This window comes from Spermophilus citellus (assembly GCF_964194105.1).
Source record: "Spermophilus citellus genome assembly, chromosome: 10".
NCBI classification, from domain to species: Eukaryota; Metazoa; Chordata; class Mammalia; order Rodentia; family Sciuridae; genus Spermophilus; species Spermophilus citellus.
Genome location: NC_138197.1, coordinates 127,792,413 through 127,813,627, shown reverse-complemented (window position 1 = coordinate 127,813,627; position 21,215 = coordinate 127,792,413). Strand labels below are relative to the sequence as shown.

The 21,215-nt window shown below is 46.6% G+C and overlaps 1 protein-coding gene across 1 annotated transcript in view; it reads left to right on the top strand.

Annotated features, from left to right (window-relative positions):
- Positions 1-18,837, top strand: part of FAM227A (family with sequence similarity 227 member A) — a gene marked incomplete at both ends in the record, with an annotated part of 46,309 nt that extends 27,472 nt beyond the window's left edge. Inside the window, 7 exons of the mRNA XM_081311925.1 lie at positions 1,890-1,977; positions 4,857-4,948; positions 7,643-7,804; positions 9,368-9,516; positions 10,481-10,621; positions 15,586-15,705; positions 18,708-18,837. Of these exons, the coding sequence (XP_081168051.1) occupies positions 1,890-1,977; positions 4,857-4,948; positions 7,643-7,804; positions 9,368-9,516; positions 10,481-10,621; positions 15,586-15,705; positions 18,708-18,837 (882 nt within the window). The remainder of the gene's footprint in view (positions 1-1,889; positions 1,978-4,856; positions 4,949-7,642; positions 7,805-9,367; positions 9,517-10,480; positions 10,622-15,585; positions 15,706-18,707) is intronic.
- Between the last annotated feature and the right edge of the window lie 2,378 nt (positions 18,838-21,215).

Sequence of the window (21,215 nt, the reverse complement as noted above, 5' to 3'; positions counted from 1 at the left end):
TGGTCACAGCCTGAGAGAATGGGTGGGAACGTGCTTTACGTGCTTGTGGAAGGGTGTGGTCATTAGGAGAGTCCACTGCTGCAGGTTTCTTTGCACAGGCCTAGCCTCTGCCAAAGCCGTAGCCTCCTGGTCCTTACAACAGCCCACAAGGAGGGTAATTAGTAACTGCTACCTTTATTCGAGAAAGGAAGAAATAGACCCGAGAGGTGAGTGACTTGTCCCAGGTCACTGCGTGTTTGTACATCATCCTGCTGCTTCTCCCCCAATGGGAGGATCCACTAACTTGTGCTCAAGCTCACCTCCTTGCACTGTTCTCTCCTCTGCTGGAGATTATTACAGGCCTCTTAAGAATGAGTGTTCAGCCGGGTGCCATGGCTTACTCCCAGCAGCTTGTGAGGCCAAGATAGGAGGGTCGTGAGTTCAAAGCCAGCCTCAGCAACTTAGCAAGGTCCTAAGCAACTCAGTGAGACCCTGTCTCTAAATAAAATATTTAAAAGGGCTGAGGATGTGTGGCTCAGTGTTTGGGTCCAATCCCCAGTACCAAAAAAAAAAAAAAAAAAGATGAGTGTCAATGTCTCACTGAGCCCTGGGAGCACTTCTTACAAACCCCGGCCACAACCTCAACACCTCGAGCACTGGACACGCAGCTGCGTGACTTTCTCCTGCCCACTCAGATACCACATTTATTTAACAGCAAAGCGCTTGTGGTCAGTCCTGGTGGACTGCTTGTGCGCCACTTGGTGGGCCATCTGTCAGTCACCACCAAGCTCCTACTCGTCCTCAAGGACAGAAAGCGAGTGTCTCCTCTCTTGGAAGCCCTCCAGCACCCTCACACAGCCCAGAGTCCCCCGCTCAGACTCCACGGTCCTCTCAGCGCTGTGTCAGAGTAGCCATGCTGTCCTCTTCATCTATAAAGGAGCATCTCTGTCTTTTAACTGAGCATGTGCATGGCCAGAATAAAGATGGTGCTTCCTAGTCTCCCTACATACACGTATAGCCATGTAACCACCTCAGTGAGATGTAGGCAGAGGTACCATGTGGCAGTTTCTGGAAAACTTTCTTTAAAATCTACCTTGTATAAACCCTTCATCTCTGTGTTCTTTACATCCTGCTGCCTGGAGTGGGAAAGTGATAACTGGCACTCTAGCTGCCATCTTGGACCCTGAGAACAAAAGTCCCATCTTAGGAAAAATGGAGCAGTGAGCTGGAAGAAGTCAGAGTCCCCGAGGGTCAGCACAGTAGAAGTCCCACTCGAGGCCAGGACTTTTATGGAGGAGATCAATTTCTACCTAGTTTGACCCATTATAATTCTGAGTCTCTGTCACTCACGTCCCAAACATGAACCTAATTTATTTCCCCTAAGGAATATGGGCTACCTTCTATGCTTAGTGTACTCTTCGACCTTCTCTAATCTCTGCTGCTAGACTGGGAGACATTCTGGGCAGGGACGAGGTTTATTGACGAGGTTTCAGTGACTGCCTGGTGCTAGGCTCATGAGCAGTGGCTCAAAGAAAAGCTGAGGGAAGGAGGCAGGTTGCAAGACTGCTAGGCCAGGGGGCAGTGCCCTGGGAGCCCCTCTGCCAGCCAGCGAGTGCTCCGTCTGAGTGACCTGGCTGAATCCTATGGAAACACCCACCACAGAGAGGCTCAAGACTGGCCCAAGATCGGCAGTCTCAGAGCCGGTCTGGAAGTCCACTCGCCCCGTCCCCACCCCGTGTGCTCTCCGCTAGGCCTCTTCTCTCTGCCAGGATCGCCTGGATTGTCAAACTGGGCCTGAATGGTCCTCTTCTGGGTGTTCCTTGCTGAGAAAGATGAGGAGTAGCTAAGAAGTCGCATTGTTCCCCTTGCTACCAGTTTCCTAATGACGTTTTCTCCGTTCTCTCCTGGAGTCTTCTATCACACCTTCGACCAACGACAGAGTCTCCGTGGCCAGGCTGAATTCAGGAGAGACCCTGCGAGCCCAGAGTGCTATGAGAGGTACGTGGACTTCAAAAAGAGAAATGGTGGCTTTTGACTTGGTTCTTATCTCCCAAACCCTAGTTTCTTGGGTCATTTTGAACACAATTTGCTCTACCCTTGTGGCTCTAGCCTGGGCCTTGGCACCAAGCAGCCTTCATGAGAAGATATGGCTGTCTTTTTGGTTCAGTGAGCACTGATCAAGGAAAATGGTCAATCATATTTATTTTGTGTGGCCAGATAATTCCAGTTTCTGTTGCTTTTTCTTCAATACTGAAGACCCAGGTTTTCCCGAGCTCTCATTTTCCTCCTGTGTGAAAATAAAACTTCCACGAGAATTTCATTTAAAATAGGCCTCTTACCATGGCCTGCCGTCCCTTACTTTTCTTCCGTCTGAAAATGTCTTTTTTACACCTTCATTCTTGAAGATGTTTTCCTGGATGTGGAATTAAGGGTTGAGAGTTCTTTTCCCTTAGCACTTGGAGTTGTTGGTCCGGCTGGGGGCTTGGCACGAGGACCTTGGCATGAGCAAGGCCCTGAGCTCATTCCCCACCCGCCCCCCGAGATGTCGGTCGCAGCCTGGCAGTCCCTGAGGTTCCTGATGAGAAATCCAGCCCGTCGGCTCTTGTCCGCTTTTGAGCGATGTCCCTCTCTCTCTGTCCTCAGGACCCCGCATGGTCTTTCAGCAGACTGATCAGGATGAAACCCTGTTCACATGACAGCACAGCTTCTTTGGGGCTTACTGAGTTTCTTTTTCTTTTCTTTTTAAGTTGTAGATGGACAGCATACCTTTGTTTTATTGGTTTATTTTTATGCGACGCTAAGGATCCATCCCAGTTCCTCAGGTGGGCCCAACGCATACTCTACCCTGAGCTACAGCCCCAGCCCCATTACTGAGTTTCTTAAATCTCTGTGTTTTACCCAATTCGGGACTTTTTCAGCTATTATTTTTCATTTTTTTTCTTTCTTCTTTCACTTTGGGACTCTGGTGACACAAACTCTGGACCTTTTCATAGTGTTCCATAGGTCCCTGAGACTCCACTTTTTTTTTTTTTTCTAATTTTTCTTTTAGATTGTTGGGATTGTGTGGCATAATGATAAACTCTATTTGGCGTTTGTCCCAATTCCTGGCACAGAGCCCCTTAAGCCTTTGTAATTTCCAGAATGAAAGAAGTGACTTGTTCATAATGGGTCTTTTTAAACCACACTGAACTCAGGCCAAATCTTAGGGTGCAGCCCCTAGGGAGCGTGAGGAAGGCCACTGGTCACCAGAAAGACAAATACGTCCGTCCCGGCCCCATCCCCAGCCTCCCAGGAGGAGAGGTCTGCCAGAAGTGGATTACAACAGCTCCAGGACCACGGCATTGGACAGGTCCAGGCTGTGCGAGTGTGTGTTTTGTGTGTGTGTGTGTGTGTTTGTGTGTGTGTGCAGGGCAGCGGGCAGAAGAGGGCAGAGGAGCCCTGCGCCTCCAGCCCTGAGATGCCTCTGAGCTGGGAGATATGAAGGAGAAACAGATCCTTGTGGAACCAGGTTTGCATCTGGATTTCTTTCCAGTTTACCTGCTACTGTGCCTTTTTCAGAGTCCTCAGACAGCCGGGCCAGGCGTTCTGCGCAGGGCTTTTAGCTGCATTCACTGAGGAACAGAGTGGAATGCGCTTATTTCATCTTAATCTAAACCAGATTCCTGATTTTTTTTCATTCTATTTTTCTTACTCTGTTTTATTCTGTTTTTTTTTTTTTTTTTTGGAAAGTTCTATATTCTGTTTACATTCTTCATTGCCCTGGATGTCAAACAGAGACAGTTCCCCCCAAGGAACATTTAACAGGGTCTGGATATAGTCTTGGTTGCTGCCTCTCAGGGGCAAGGTGCTACTGGCATTTAGTGATTAGAAGTCAGGAATACTGATGACCATCCTCCAGTGACAGGACCTTCTGGCCCATGAGGTCAGTAGTGCTGAGGGTGAGGAAGTTGCTTTATTGTGAGCCTGTGAAATCCTAGCATGCATATTTAACTTTATTCAAAGTAAAATAATGACTTAGCCCAGCCCCTTTCCTGAACCAAACAAAGACCTCAGAGTCATGTAACCCCACCCCTTCCCCACAGGCTGAATGCATTATTGTCCCCAACTCTCCCTCAGTGCTTTGGTCATTTTGCTCCGGTTCCATTACTATTGCTGAGAACTCTGCAGTTGTTCTGATCACCTATTTAGAGATGATCTATTGTTTCTCTACTTATCTTTGAGATATTCTCTGTTCACCTTCTGTGCAAGAAAGCATAGTTTTGTGCCAAGGTTGGACTTTTTTTCTTCCTTTCTTCCTCTTGCTATTTAACTTTTTTTTCCTTCTCATTTTCTTCTAGTACTAGAGATTGAACCCAGAGCCTTGTGCTTGCCAGGCAAGCTCTCTGCCACTGAGCTACATCCCCTGTTCACTGCCTACCATTTTTTGAAGACTTTAGACCTGTCCTTCTTTGGCCACACAGTATCCTGTAGAGAATTCTATCATGACACCTGAGTTAGTGTTACATTGATTATTTACATGTCTTTTTTCCCCCTCACTAAACTGGGAGATCCTTGAAGATAATCTATTTCTGGCACCCAGAAAGTGCTTGGTGCATACATAATAGGTATTCAATAAATACTTTCTGGATGGACGGATGGATGAAAGAATGGACAGATATTAGATGAGTAAATGGATAAACACATGGCCTGCAGGTGTGTATCTGGCTAAAAAGCAAGTCACACAAAACGCATTCACTATAGCTGCATCCACCAGAGTCTCTTTAATGATCTGAATCCCCAGGCATATCCCCTTTACGGGGAAGCTGAGACCTAGTCCACGCTCTGCATCGGAGCCAGCAAGCTTCAGTGATCATTCTTTTGCTGTATCACATTGACAGAGCATCGTCCCACCCTGGTCTTGAGGAAAGCCACACCACTGGTCAAGAGGATATCAGAAGCAAGAGAAAGTGAAAATCTGCTCACTAAAGAGGTAAGCAACCTGACTGGCAGAATGATTTAAAAAGGGGGTCAGAGATGGGCTAGAACACCTAGCTTTATGACAATGTCAGGCTAAGAACAGGGGTAGTTCTGATTTTAACTCACGTGCTACAGTCAGGAAATCTCCTAAGGGCAATTCCAACATTGACAGAGCATTTTTTGTTTGGATTTCTTAGGGATTCAAACCACCTGCTAGAAACTCAGGAACCTGTGTATAGTGGAAGGAGAACACTGAGCCCCAGTTTCCTACTTTACAAAAAGGGACACCCACTCAGAGAGATCATGGTGTTCTTATGAGGCTTACCTGAGGTCATGATGACAATTAATATTTAATGAACACTTATTGTGTGTTGGGCACTATGCTAAGTCTTAAAGGCATAGTGTATTTTATTTTGCTGTGACAGTCCCCTGAGATAGTCACGACTACAGTAACTAGCAGTGTGGACAAAAATGCCGAAAGATGATACAAATGTGGCCAAGATCACAAAGCAAAAAAGTGATACGACTTAGACTTGTCTGTCAAGAAATGTCAACATTTTTTAAAATAGACAAATTTGAATATTTTGTTGCTATTTTGCTTTTTCAACTTAACATATAATAGGTAAAATTCATTGAGCGTTGACTGTGTGCCAGATATTGTTCTAATCACATTACATATATATATATAAATTCATTTGATCCTCACACAGCCCTAATAAGTTTTATTTGTTGTCTCCATTGTATAGATGAGGAAAGTGGAGCTCAAAAAGAGTAAATACTTTGCCCAAATTCAAATAGCTAGGAAGTGGTAGAGCCAAGATTTTTTAAAAGATGCAGTTCATATGCCAAAAAGTCCAGAATTTGAATGAATGAATGAATGAATGAATTTCTGCAGTGCTGGGGATCAAACCCAGGGCCTCACATGTGCCAGGCAAATGCTCCACCATTAAGTCATACCCCAAGCAGTGTATAAGGGGTGGTTCATTCACAGAATTGGGCAGTCATCACCACTAATTCCAGAACATTTTATCACCCAAAAAAGAAACCTCACACTCCTTAGTAGTCATATCCTAGTCCTTTCCCCAGCCCCCAGAAACCCACCAATTCACTTTTGGTTTTGTGGATTTGCCTATTCTGGACATTCCATATAAATGGAATTATGTAATATGTGGCCTCTCGGGACTGGCTTCTCACCCTCTGGTTTGTCTGTGCTGTAGTACGAAAGTACTTCATTTCTTTTATGGTAAACTATTTCACTACATGAGAACACCTCATTTTGTTTATTCATTTACCAATTGATGGACATCACTTCACTTTTGGCTCGTGGATAATGCTGTGTCTGTGAACACTCATGGAGTTGTTATGTGGACAGGTCTTCTGTTTTCTCTGGTGTACACCTAGAAGGGGGGTTGCTATGTCTGTGTCTAACTTTTTGAGCTCTGTCTGTTTTCCGTAGCATTCTGCCATTCTCCATTCCTACCCAGAGTGAGCATGCTGGTTTCTCCACATTCTCACCAATGTTTATTTCATTTATTTGATTGTGAGTGGAAAGGGGGTCTCCCATTTGACTAGCTTTGCTCAATGACTGATGGTATAGAGCTCCTTCTGTGCTTATCAGCCACTTGTGCATCACTTTTGGAGAAATGTCTATTCAAATCCTTTTCCCTTTTCTTAAAACTATTTTTTAGTTGCAGTTGGACACAGTATCTTTATTTTATTTATTTTTATGTGGTGCTGAGGATCGAACCCAGGGCCTTGAACTTGCTAGGCAAGTGCTCTATCGCCAAGCCACAATCCCAGCCCCTCGTCCCTGTTCTTAACTCCTGCTCCACTTGGGCTGCACAGCTGCACCTGGCTCACATCCGCTTCAGGGTTCTCTGCCTAGAATGTCCAGGATCCTCCCCCAACTCCCTGTCCTCACCTAGGTTCAGCCTGCTAGGATCTGACCCGGAGGCAGCCCTCCCTGACACCCCCTGGAAAGTGGTCCCCTCAGCCTCCACTCTTCACCCCCTTGACCTCCTTGCTGCTCTTGGTCACAGCCATGTTGTCCTTCCAGTTGTTGGTTTAGCCTTTGTTTTCCTAGGATTTGTCTTGTTCTCTGCTGAGTCTCCAGTGCCTAAAGTGATGTGCAGACCTAGCAGTCAGTCAATAAATATTTGCTAAATGAATTGTTCACATTTTGGTAAATATCTTTCCAGTATCATCCATCTTTTATTTTTACTGATTTATTTAATATAATTATATTTATTATAATTATATTTATTATCCTGTTTTGCATCTCAATTTTAAAAATTTTACTGTTATACCTGAAATACTTTAGGTTATCAACTCTTCATAAACTTTTTTTTTCCTTTTTATTCTGCTTAGGATGCAACCCAGAACCTCACATGCTAGGCATGCACTCTACCTTAACCTAGGTCCCAGCCCCATAAGCATTTTAAAAGTGATCTGCTGTCCTTTGGGTGGAGATATCACCTTCTTCTCCTTAAACATTTAGCCTATTCTGAAATGTCTGCTGTGTTCGGTGACCATCTCTGTAGCAGACATCTTAGTGCCTGAAGCTTTTCTCTTTACCTTGGTTATTTCCTTAGGCTGCATTTTAAAGCTGGAGTTATGGGATGGGAGGATGGGAGTGCCTTCACGTTTCTTAATATGTGCTGTGAAGATGGCAGTATGCTTTATCTTTCCCTCTTTCTTTCCCCCTCAGTCTCACCCTGCCTGCAGACAGCCCGAGCCATCGGCAAACCTCTTCAACATCTACGGGAAGAGCCCCCTGATCGTCTACTTCATCCACCGCTACCTCACCCTGCCGCAGGCCGGCCAGGACGTGTTGGTAGTGAGGAGGGAAAATACCGCGGTCATCCCATATCCTTATGACTGTAGGCAGGGCACAGGTTGCTCCAGGCAACCTCTTCCAGGAAGTAGGGGTCAGCAAGAAGTCCTCAGGCTGTCACTCAGAGCCTGGTACAAGGTGGGTGCTGGCCAGGGGTAGCATGACAGGAGCCTCAGTCTCAGGGTCCCCCTCATCCTAATTCCAGGTCTGGAGCCACCTCCTGAGCTGGCAGGGTAACCCCAAGCAAGCTGAACTTTCCTGTGTGCAAGATCTTTCTTTTTCCCACTTACCGGAATGAATAGGCTGATAATCCTTATTTTCGGAAGCTTAGTTTAGGAAGCTCAATGTCTTAATCTACTCATTCCTAAACTAAGTATAGTTATACCAAACTAATAAGTGTCATGATTAAATGGCACATGGGCCATTTAGAATTGGTTCCAGAGACCAGGTCTGTTTGGACCAATAGACCTATGTCATTCCAAACAGATCCCAAGTTCTGATCCCCATGGTAAACTGCCAAGACTCAGCACCCCAACACATACCATACCTATTTTCTTGAGATCTGAAATTTTTACCAAATCTTTAGGATAAATAGAAAAAGGGCCAGGAATTTGTTGGTGGCCTTGGGGAAAGGGTATGTATGTTAGATGAAACCCTCACACCGACATCAAAATTGCTGATCAGTGCTGTTGGTCCTAACCCTCATCATAACCCTCATCATTATTATTAACAACATCTAGAGTAGGTATTATTATCCCTATTTTACAGCTTAGGAAATGGAGACATAGAGGATGACTTTTAGTTTGTCTGAGGCTTGTGACAAGCATAGCTTCGATTCCATCCAATCAAGAAGAGGAGGAGCCCTGTAACCCCAGCAGCTCGGGAGGCTGAGACAGGAGAATCAAGAGTTCAAAGCCAGCCTCAGCAAAAAGCAAAGCCCTAAGCAACTCAGGGAGACCCTGTCTCTAAATAAAATACGGAACAGGGAGTTCAATCCCCAGTACCAAAAAAAAAAAAAAAAAGAAGAAGAAGAAGGTGTGGAGGGCTGGGCGTGTGGCTCAGCAGGAGAGTACCTGAACATGTAGGACACCTCCCATCCCCAACATGGCCCCCACACCCCCCAAAAAAAAGGAGGAGGGATGGAGGAGGGCTGGGGTTGAGCCCTGGGTTTAATCCTCAACATCACAGAAAAGAGTGGGCCTGGAGGGCATGTGGAGCAGAGAGGCTCTTGAGCATTCGACAGGAGGTGGAGCATGGAGCCATGGCCAGAGGGAGAGGAAGGCCTGAGCCTTTCCTGTCCACCAGGTGAGCACATTAAGGATCCCAGGTGGCCTAAGAAGTGCTGCCTCCCCCATTTCTTCAACAGGGCAGAGAGGACTGGCTCCAAGGCGAGAGCTGAGGAGAGCCTCCTCCTTCCGAGCAGACCATGGCTGCAAGTCCTCTCCTCAGACACCAGCTGTCCTGTCCAGAGCCCAGGTGTTCCCCGGCTCTGCCATCCCAGCGGCCTCACCCCACACATCAGGCTCAAACCTCTAAAAGTGCAAGATGCAAACACAGTCCAACAGCACGGGGTCTTCCTTGACCATAAAAACCACTGAGTCCACCCCGACGTACGCCGATGTCATCAACTTGACTCTGAAAAACATGAAGACGCGAAAGGAAAAACTCAGCAAGCTGATCGAGTTTCACTTGAAGGAATGGAATTCTTTCGATAGTTACCTAAATGAACTGCAGGACAACTTCTTGAGGTATTGGAGGGGCTTCTGGGCGGCTCACGGGTCAAGCCCTTGTCCCTTGCAGCACATCATGTTTTACTGGGGGCAGGGCTGGCTTTCTCCCTGGCGCGAGCATCCTCAGCTCTCCTGGGGTAGAATGGGAACTCCTCAGCTGCAAAGACTGACCCGGACTTTGAAAAGTTTTCTTGGGGCTTGGCGCAGACACACTTAATCATGACAGGCTCGTGACAGACATCCCCTCTCGTGCGGAGTTCAGAAGTCTCAAGCCTTAGGCTTTACGTCCAGCAGGTGCCCACTTGCTCAGACCGCGGTGACCAGGTCAGGAACAAGGCAGGCTTTCCCTGGTGTGGAGTGGACGACCGGCTGAGGAGAGGGTGGCAGGGAGAAGTTGCGGCTCTCACCAGGGTAGAGTTTGGAGCTGTGAGGATCACACAGAGGATCGGGAAGGATGACAAGTGATGGGATGTCAGGTCCTCATCAGGCTCTCCAGCTCCAGTGCACCCTTGTCTCCGCTGGCTGAGTCCCTGCTCATCAGCACTTTCATCGTTAAATACCCCTGCTCTTTGTTGGATAAGGTGTAGCTCAGGATAAAGCCCAGTGCGCTTTGTATTGATAAAGTGATACTCAAAGTTTTGCCTGTGGTCACCTTAAAACACATCTGTGTCACTAGACTCAGGGCACAGTGACCCTTGGGGGGGGCTTGGGGAAAGATCCCCATTGTTGGAATTACCACTGGTTTAGGCCAAGTTCAATGCGAGCTTCTTAATACCAGTCTATAATTTGAGCCTTATGGTCCTTGAGTACTGGACCCCTTCTTCCCCCATGGAGCCCGGGGTCTGGTATCAGCGACTGGGTCATTGCTGTGCTCAACCCGGTTTCAGCCAATGTTCCTGGCAGGCTAAGGAGCTTGTAAATATTTGCCCAAAGACCACACTGCCTGTTTCCCCTCAGCCATGTGTGTTGTTATTTCCCTCAGGGAGGTGACAAACATCGATAAAAAAGAAGCAGATAAGAAAAAGGCCTCTGCCTTCCTCCCACCTGCGCCCGGCTGCCGCCCCGAGGAGCCCCGGAGGAGACTCCGTGGGAGCGTTTTCAAGGAAGACGAGTTTCTTTTAAGGTTTGTTCAAACGAAAACTGTGGGGAAAGTGCAGGAATTCTCAGTGAGGGAAAGAACACATAAAAGTTCACTTTCTTTTATGTTTTATTCACTCAAGAGTGATTTTTTTTTTTTTTTTTAGTGGTAGGAGTGATGGTAAAAGCTACCAATGGTTTTGCGTTTCTGTGTGGAGCACTGGCTGTTTATTACTTTATGAACTGCTTTCTTGTTCTTTTTTCCTGCACTGGGGGCGGAATCCAGGTGTGTTCTAGGACACCAGCCTTTTTATATTGAGACAGGACCTTGTTCAATTGCTGAGTCTGGCCTCAGACATGATCCTCCTGCCTCAGCCTCCTCAGTTGCTGGGGTGGCAGTGTGCACTGCTGTGCCTGGTTTTGTACTTTATGAACTGTGTGGATCAGAGCTCTTTGGTCACAAATGCCAGGAAGCCGGCTCCAAGCAGCCTACACAGCACATTCCACCCAAGGGGGCTCCGCGACATTTTCAGGTGCTCCGTCCTTGACTCTCTCTGCCTCCTCCCTCTGTGTGCTGACTTCTTTTTCAAGCTGCCTCTGACAGGCACCAGGCCCCTGGACCTCCTGACAGTGCCTGGCCCACAGTGAGGAGAGCCATCCTCTTGGCCTCACAGGCCGAGCCTCACTGAGGTCTGAGGCCCTGCACATCCCTTTGGAAAGCAGTGCTATAATTAGCCCGACCTGCAGTCCCTGTGACCGAGAGTGCAGTGCACAGTCAATGACACGGGGTAGAATGGGTGACCAAGACAACTTGCCCATTTTATTTTACTTATAGCTCCTCAAAATGCTATTTGATGCTATCACCCCCATTTTACTGAATAGGAAATTGAGGCCCAGAGAAGCCAAGAAAAACTTCAGGGAGGACCAGCATGCCAGGTTCCAAGAATACAAAGACATAAATAAGTTCAAGTCCTTGACCTCAAGGGCTCCCATTCTAGAAGGGGGCACAAAGCTGTGAATAATTAACATGAGGTACAAATGCGAAAGTCCCAGGCAGTCCCAGGAAGTCCCCTGTCTTCTGCACAGAGTAGGCCGGGCAGATCTTTGCTCATCAGGGGGCAGTTTGAGGAGCTCACCCCTGGGTGTGGCTGATGGAAGGACAGGAGGGAATGAAGGGCAGCAGGAGGCGTCCTAGACCACACCCTCTGGAGTCCCCCTGCCTGGAGCCCCTGGGCAGCCTTCCAAGAGCTCTAACAGGGGGCTGGGGATGTGGCTCAAGCGGCGCTCGCCTGGCGTGCGTGCGGCCGGGTTCGATCCTCAGCACCACATACCAACAAAGATGTTGTGTTCGCCGAGAACTAAAAAAAATAAATATTAAAAAAATTCTCTCTCTCTCTCTCCTCTCTCACTCTCTCTTTAAAAAAAAAAAAAAAGAGCTCTAACAGGAGCAGCAGTCAGATCAACATTTTGTTTTTGTCAAATAAATACGTGCAGGTGGACTCTAAGAATCAAGCAATCCTGTCCAGCTTCTGAGGCCCAACAGCAGCCCCTGCCCTCCCCTTCCCGCCACCCTCCCCACCGTGATTTCCACCCCCTTGGCCGCTTTTCTGGGATTCACCTCTGTTGTCTAAATAACATGCTTACACATGTAGTTTGTGTTTCCTTTTTCATTTTAGGCCTTATCTCTAGATATTTTTTGTATTGCTAAAAGCTATCAAAAGCCAAGCAAGGTTATTTTCCATGTTCTCAAACGCATCCTATATGCCACAGGTTTATTCCTTGATTCAGTTGGTCCCACAGTTCTCTCTCAGGTCCTGACCTCCTCCAGGCGGCCTGTGGCTGCAGGTGAACTCCACTGGGGACTTTTCTCTCCCTCACCTGCCACTTCCCCCCCCACCCCCCATCAATTTGACCTGTTGGGGTCACTGTTTTCAGGTCCCATGTCTGTCTAGTAGCTCCTGAAGAAAAAGTATGCAATTTTCCCAGTCTCTCAAGTCCAATGTGTGTTTTTTCCTTAATTAATAATTGTTAACGGGCTGGGGTTGTGGCTCAGCAGTAGAGCGCTCGCCTGGCATGCATGAGACCCTGGGTCGGATCCTCAGCACCACATAAAAATAAATAAAGGCATTGTGTCCAACTATGACTAAATAAAAAAATAAAATAAAATATTAAAAATAATTGTTAACTATTTTGCTGGGAATAAAATTCTAAAATACAAATCTACTTGCCACAGAATTTTGACCTTTCTTCCCACCTCCTACTTGTGCTGTTGGGAAGTCTGACGCCATTCTGATTCCTATGGATTTTATGTCACCTCCCCACCCCCGAGGGAGCTCTGAGGATGTCGTCTCTATCCCTAGCAGGTGAGGTTTCACAGTGACCAGACCTGGCACGAACCTCTTTCTTGATGTTCCAGTGGGGTTCTGGAAGGTTGTGTCCTTCAAGTCTGTGAAATTTTCTTTTATCATTTCTTTGATAGTGTCCTTCCCTTCATTTTCCTAGTTCTGTTTTTCTGGAACTAAGCAGGACTCATGAAACGGGTTCTGAAGTACTTCTCTTCTATTTTTTGAAAATTGGTGTTAATTCGTCTCTGGTAGAATCCACCAGTGAAGTCACATGATCCTGGACTTTTCTTTTTTGGAAGGTTTTGTTACCGGTTCAATCCTCTTTCTTATAACTCTATACAGAATTTTTATTTTTTTCTCGAGTCACTTTTGGAAGTTTGTATGTTTCTGGGAATTTTTCATTTCATTTGAGTTTACTTATTAACATTCATATTCTCTTATAAACTGATTTATTTTTGTAAGATCAGGGTAATGTTCCTCTTTTTATTTCTGAATTTTCTTATTCCTTCACCTCCTCCTCCTTTTTGTAGTCAGTTGAACCAAAGGTTTGTTAATTCTGTTGGTCTTTGAAAATAACTAGCATTTTGTTTAATCAACCCTATTTTTTGAGGGGGGTACTTGGGATTGGACTCAGAGGCACTGGACCACTGAGCCACATCCCCAGCCCTGTTGTGTATTTTATTTAGAGACAGGGTCTCACTGAGTTGCTTGAGCTCACAATCCTCCTGCCTCAGCCTCCTGAGCCCCTGGGATCACAGGCATGCACCACATAGTACAATACATACTATTTTTTTAATTCTCTATTCACCTTCTTGGCACTTTATCAGCTCCTTCCTTCTGGTAGCTTTGGGTTTGGTTTACTCTTCTTTTCTAGTCCTTGAATGAAGTTGTTGTTGAGATCTCTCTATTTCACAAAATGTGGCTATGAATTTCCCTCCAACTCTTCCCTCCAACTTGACCATCCTTCAGCCATTTCTTCACCTGGTCCTCAAACCAGCTGAGCCACCAGCACTCTTTTTGCTTCAGGCCATAAATTTTGTTGTGTTGTGTTGTTTTCATCTCAAAATACTTTTAAATTTGTTTTGTGATTTCTCTTTTGAGTCTCAGCATGTTCTGTAGAAAGGAGGGCAGTGAGTCCAATAAGAAGAACGGTGCTTTCGTCAACTACTAAAGGCAGGCCTTCAGGGCTCCTGGGGACAGTCCCCATCCTGTAGCCCAGCAAATAACATTCTGAAGATCCACACCTGGAGCTGCAGGGTGGATGCAGAGCGGCAGCGAGCAGTACAGGTTTTCAGCTGCACTAGCACATGTCACCGCCAACAGGTGCAGGACCCGCCCCTGGCTGTGGCTGGGGCAGCTTTCCCATCCCCTCAGAGAGATGTCTCCTGCCCATTCAGTCAATCTCTGTCACTGCCTCCGTCCCTGGGACCCTCCTTAGAGATACCAGGTAACATCACCACTTCGTTCCAGTGGCCAGCGGTCAGTCACGTGGTGATAGCTGCAAGAGAGGCTGGAAAAGTAGGGTTTTTGTTTTAGGGTTTTTTTTTTCAGCTTAAAAAAAATCTGGACCCATTGCCATCTCAAAAACTGCCTTGTTTGCTAAAGAAAAGAGGGAGAGTGAGCTGGTGCACACCTGATTCCAGTTACTTTGGGAGCCCAGGCAGGAGGATCACAAATTCTAGGCCAGTCTGGGCAACTTAGTAAGACTGTGTCTCAAAGTAAAGTTTAAAAAGGGGCTGGGGATGTGGCTCAGTGGTCGAGCACCTCTGGTTCAATCTGTAGTACCATAAAACAGAAGAGAAAAGAAAGAGAAAGGGGAGTCTGGCCAGTGGGTTGGTAACCATCTCCGTCACCAGTAGATGGTGTTATACTGTCCGTTTTTGAGATGAAGAATCAAAACTTAACAGGGTTAAAAATCTTGCCCATGGAAACCTTCTAATCCTAAACCTTCCATTTTTTTTTCCTCTGAACTGAGCAAAGACCACAATTTTTTCTTTATTAGAGCAGGTTAACTTGAGTCAAGGAATCTTACAGGGTTGGCAGTGGATCATTAAAAACAGATCTTCTGGGACTGGGGACATAGCTCAGTAGGTAGGGTGCTTACCTTGCATGCACAAGGCCCTGGGTTCAACCTCCAGCAGCACACACACACACACACACACACAAAAACAGACTTTCTATTATCCATTTTAGATTCTCGGAAACAGAAAAGTCAACTAATTCACCAATATTATTGCTCTTCCCTCCAACTTGACCATCCTTCAGCCATTTCTTCACCTGGCCCTCAAACCAGCTGAGCCACCCCCTCCTCCGGGAAGTTCCCTGACCACCTACTCGGTGGCCCATTATATCCCCTGTGCTCTCCTGAATGTTCTGCTCTAGTCATAGATTTGCTCGCCCACCTCTTGTGGGATTGTCATTAAGGTCAGGAACCTCGTCCTGGATGCCCCTGTCTCTCCAGGGCCTAGGCCAGGGCCTGGCACTCCTAGAAGCAGGACGAGGGGCACTGGGTATTGCTCAGAGCACGTCAGTTATTTCCTTCTGCCACCATCATTGACAGATCTGCAAACTTTTTCTCTCAACACTATCAAGATTCCAGCGAACCCTTTGGAGAAGTCACAGTGAATTTCTTAACCAGTTTTGTCGATGTCTTGTTTTCCCACAGGAGGGAAAGAGAAGAGAAGCTGAAGTTTAACCACTCTCCTCTCTTATTTCCAAGTCCTGAGGACCCGTATCCCCGGGAAGTAGGAAATCCCTCCAGTGCCCAAGACATTTCTGCTAACAGGTGGGCTGGAGCGTGAGGAAAAAGACCCTGTGCCCAAAGACTGAGAAATGGAAATCCCTGCCCTCCACATTGTAGTTTTTCCTGGGCCAAGAGGAGAGCAAAAGGGGGCATTGGATGCACGGGGCACCGCGTTTATTCATATATTCACTTTCACTCATTATTTTATTTAAAATGTTACATGTGACAGTGTCCCTCAGAGCGCGCCAGGCTGGGTGCAGCTCAGGGGTAGAGCGCTTGCCCAGCCCGCCCAGCCTGTGAGTCCCTGGGTTCAACCTCCAGATGAAAACAGCCCCTGGAAGGTGACAAGTGGGAATCTTGTGGTCAGATTTAGCTTTTTGTTGTTACTAGGGATTAAACCCAGGGGCATTTAACCACTGAGCCACATGCCCAGCCCTATTATTATTATTATTATTATTATTATTATTTTGAGACAGAGTTTCACTGAATTGCTTACGGCCTCACGAACTTGCTGAAGCTGGCTTTGAACTCACGATCCTCCCATCTCAGTCTCCTGAGTCCCTAGGACAAATCTGGCTTTTGGAAAGTCCTGAAGGTAACTGGGCATGGTGGTGCACACCTATGATCCCAGCCCCTCAGGAGGCCCAGGCAGGAGGATTGCTAGCCTCAGCAATTTAACAAAGCCCTAAGCAACTTGCCAAGACCCTGTCTCTAAACAATTTTAAATGCTGGGGATGTGGCCCAGTGGTTAAGTGTCTCTGGGTTCAGTCCCTGGAACTCTCCCCTTTCCCCGCCAAAAGAAGGATGCTGAAGGGGAGAGTTCATATGTATGTTTTGGGAACTTGTAAAATCTCCCACAATATTTACCTTCACGGGATACCTGGTCTGTGTCTCTCAGTCAGGAATACTCAGGCTTTATTGCTCTTGTGTCCCTCAGTCCCTAAATATATTAATTATTAAGAGAGCGTATACCGGGGTTGGGATGGTAGTTTAGTGGTAGAGCACTTGCCTAGCACCTATGAGGTACTTAGCGCCACATAAAAAAATAAACACACAAAGATAGTGTCCATTATAACTAAAAAAATTTTTTTAAAGAGAGCATATACAATTATTTCTGTACTAATACACTGTGTATGCTATAAAACATACAGAAATTTAGAAAATTAAAAGGGTGATTTAAAAATAGGCAAGGAAAAGGGTCAGTTTCTTCCCCCAACAACTCAATGGGTCCACCTTGTGGGTGGAGCGGCTGCTCTGCCTGAGCCCCAGTTAAAACAAGCAGGGAAAGGGCTTCCTTTTGGATTCTCCCACAGAAAAAGGTGGAGCTGAGGAAGCTTTGACTCTAAAAAGTTCTAAGGCTTGACTCCCTGCCCCACCCTTTATTTGCCCCATGACTTGAGGACAAATTTTCTAAGTTTTTTGTTTGGACTTGTTTCCTGTGGATAGAGTCTTACCTAGTCCTGGCAATGATAAGCATTACATGACTGTTTTTATTTTCAGTCTTTGCAAAGCCTCTTATATCCCTTCTTCCAGGAATCCCTGGGTGTGTGGTTGAGGGCCCCGCCCAGAACTCTGATTCTCTGGGACCAGGAACTAACGCCTCCTCTGCTCCCAGGGCACAGCTTGCTGCCAACCCAGTGCTGGGCCCAGAAAGGTGAAGCATCAGAAGACGCACAAACTCTCACCCACAGGGAAGAGCCCTCCACGCGTCTTGGGCTTAACATTTAGACAAGGCACAGAATGGATCCAAAAATGTTCCTCTGGACCCCTTTCAGAAGTCACTGAGGACTGGTGACCCAGACCTTTTGTAGGAAGTTAGAGTCCAGCGTCTGCTCTTCGCACAGTGAATACTGGGGGAAACTGAAGGGAAGCGACCCTTGCCCTGAGCTGCTGAACTCTTAGAAGGGGCCTGTGAGGCGAGTCTGTCTTTTCCTCTCCGTGTCTCAGGGGATCTGAGACTTGTGGTGGTCCAGACCCAGGCTCCTCATAGGTCTCCCAGGGTCAAAAGAGGTCCTCCCAAAATGCACATCTCAGCCTGGGGCAGTACACCCCTGCAGCCCCAGCCACTGGGAGGTTGAGGCAGGAGGATCGCTGGACCCCAATTCAGAGCCAGACCCCAAGACCCTTCTCTCAAAAGCAAGGAAACAAAAACAAACCAAAATCCATATCTAATCCCACTACTCCTCTACTTAAAACCCAGTTTGTCCCCATTCCTCTCAGGACCCTAATGACAAAATCCACACTCTTCATGAGGGGGCCCCTGCTCTCCTCTCCTTCCTCGCCTCAGCTGTCTCTGCCCAGGGCCTCTGGGCCTGCAGCTCCTGCTTCTTCAGAGAGTGCTGAGGTCTCCTCCCAGGTGACCGTCCCTGACAGGTGTCGGACCTCCTCTGAGCTCCCAGGAGTCCTTGTTCCTTCCCCTCCCTTGAGTGTGTTTCAGTCACTTGTCACTGGCTGACTCCTTCCCAATGCTGGAAGCCCAGCTCAGGCAACACCTCCTCCAGGAAGCCCATCCAGACGCCTGTTCTGTGCTCTGCATTTCCTGCACTTGCCCCACAGAATATATCTGACTGCAGTTGTGGAGTTGTCTGTCGCCTCTCTGTATAGTGAGTCTCTCAACCTCTGGGACTTTGTCTCATCCCAGTTCAAGTCCCCGATGCCCACTTCTGAGCTGGCACCCAGAAGGGATCCAAGAATTCTTAGTGAAGAAATTATCAGTTGCTGTGTGCTTAGCCTTCCACTTCCTTTAATTGCTTAGAGAAAAAAAAAATAATGTTACATTTTAGAATGTTGCCTCTCTGTACTTACATGTGAAGTTAGGAATAAATCCTCTTAAAAGATCACACTGATTTTTAATTTTTTAAAGTTTATTTTTAAAAATATTTTTATTGGTTGGTGGACCGTAATAATTTTACTTATTTATATGCAGGGCTGAGTATCCAACCCAGTGCCTCACACATGCTAGGCAAGTGCTGTACCACTGAGCCATACCCCAGCCCTCCTACTGGCTTTTTAATCCGTTTGTCTGTCTTTATGTTCCTCTACAGAGAGGCAGAAATCCCCAAGAGGTCAAAAACAGTGCAGAAAAATGAACTAGTCGTCCTCAGCCTCTCTCCTTACAGTTCAAGGGAATCGAGCCCAAGAACGGAGAAAATCTTTACGGGTGAAGGCTGCTGAATTCCGTCTAGACAAGAAACGGCGAAACAGAAAACTAATACTGTGATTTGGGACACGTCAATCATTCCCAATCCACCAGACAAAGAATAACATTAAAGTTCACTCCTACTGTGGGCTGAAGTCAGGATTTAAGTGGAAGTTAATTCATCTCCTTCATTTAGACATGTATTTACTACTGCCTTCATTTATCTATGTTTTAATAATAGTTGAAGGAACAGGTGTTATCATATAACAGTAAGAGTAAGTGAGCACCACCCCCTGCCGAGTGCTCCCCCAGTCCTCTGTAAACAGTCTCTCAGTCTCCCCTCCTGGCAGCACTCCTAGGAGGGTGCTGCGACCTCTCCCCCTCTCCCAGGAGGAACCGGGGCTTGGAGGGCTTGAGGCAGTGCGCTAAGTGTCTGTTCTGTGCCCTCCCCGCACTGGGCCCTGGGAATACTGAGGAAGAGAGGCGCAGTCCCACTGCAGAGTGCTGCCAATCAGGAGGAGGACGAAGGATGTGAAAGCCAATAAATACATAATGCTTTCAGAGAGAGAAAAATAAAGATAAAATAGGATGGGAGGCAGGGAAAGAGGGGAGAAGTACTAGGGAATGACAGTGGCCAAATTATATTGTGTGTGCATAACGAATATGTAACACCAAATCCCATCATTGTGCACAACTATAATGCACCAATAAAAATGTGTAGGAAAAAAAAACCCTCTTGCCTAATAAATGGGGCTCAAAGGGGAAGGGATAAACACAGCCTGATTCCCCCTTAAGATTGGGAGCCATCTCGCCATAAAGGCATAAAAAGCTAATTTCGGCTTTACTATTAATTACTGCGATTTCTGCACTTGCTCGGAATGCCTGCCCGGGCCTTGGACTCACCCGTGCCTGGCTCTCCCTGACCAGATAGCAACCCTCTCTGAAACTCTAATGACCCCGTAAATTTTGATGTCGGGTGCAGCTAAAATATCAACTAGCCTTTGTGCTATGCTTGTCAAAATTTTGTTATCTGTAAGTTCTCAAACCCCCTGTGTGTAACTTTCTGGGGTATAAAGCTGTGCTCCTGGAGGGCTGTGGGGCTGTCTTCTGTTCCCACGGTTTTCAGGAAAAGCAGCCTGTCTGGTCCGAATTACAAGCTTGCTTTAATTTGATTTCAATTGGAGTCGGTGGTCTTTTCTTTGCGTCATGGTCTAACAGAGGATGGAAGGGATTACAGAGAGATCTAGGGGAACTTGGGGTGAGGGAAATGCCCCATCACAGTGAAGGCTCTTGGACTTATATACCCCGTGTACTTTAAGTGCTTTCTCATATATAAATTATACTTCAATAAAGATGTTGGGGCTGGGGATGTGGCTCAAGCGGTAGCGCACTCGCCTGGCATGCGTGCGGCCTGGGTTCGATCCTCAGCACCACATACAAACAAAGATGTTGTGTCCGCCGAGAACTGGAAAATAAATATTAAAATTCTCTCTCTCTCTCTCTCTCTCTCTCTCTCTCTCTCTCTCTTTAAAAATAAAAATAAAGATGTTGTTTTTCTCTCTCCCTCTTGTACACACCGTAGTTCCCAAGTCTGTCCATTGAAATGGCCTAGAAATAAAGAGTGAGCCAGCTGTAGTGACCCGGCCTGTCGTCTTGTAAAACCATCCGCATTTGAAGGATCCCAGGATCCTTGAGGGAATGATGGCCCCACATCCAGGACAGGAGGGTCATGGGATGAACCTGGAAGTCTTACCACACTGGACTCTGACAAAGAGTCCTGTCAGAAATATTTAGGAGCCATTTTAAAGAGGGTCGCATGTGCTAAATGATGGGACCATTTAGGCACTAGTATTACTACGACTAGCCATAGACTGAAGTACATCAAACATGTTTCACAAAGTTTATGTTGTTGCCTTAAAGAAACTAATATAGGTCACCATTGAAGGATATTAGGAAATCAAATTGTTATTTTGAAAACTGGTAACTACAGGGAACGTGTGAGCATTTATCATGCCAGTACCACATAAGCCACGTCACCAGGTAACCAGAGAGAGGGCAAGAGAAAGTTTTCTCTTTAGAAACATTCCAGTTAATAAATTGAGAAAGAATGATAGAATTAAAATATCACCATTTGTAACCTAGTGGGTTAATGGATCTAGGCTGGTCGTTAATGGCTGCTAATATCCCCAAAAGATAAGCAGCCTCCTGCTGGTAGACCCAGGACCACCTTGATCTGACCTGGACTCCAGATCCAGCAGGAAGTATAGAGGACAGAAGCGCAAATCTGCAAACCCGGGTTGTAGAAAACTCCAGGGGAGGTGACTCCCTTCTTTTTAACAAACTTCCAGAGAAAATAGAGGATATATAGACTAAAAGAGGTTTAAGGGCTGTGGATATTGCTCAGTGTAGAATG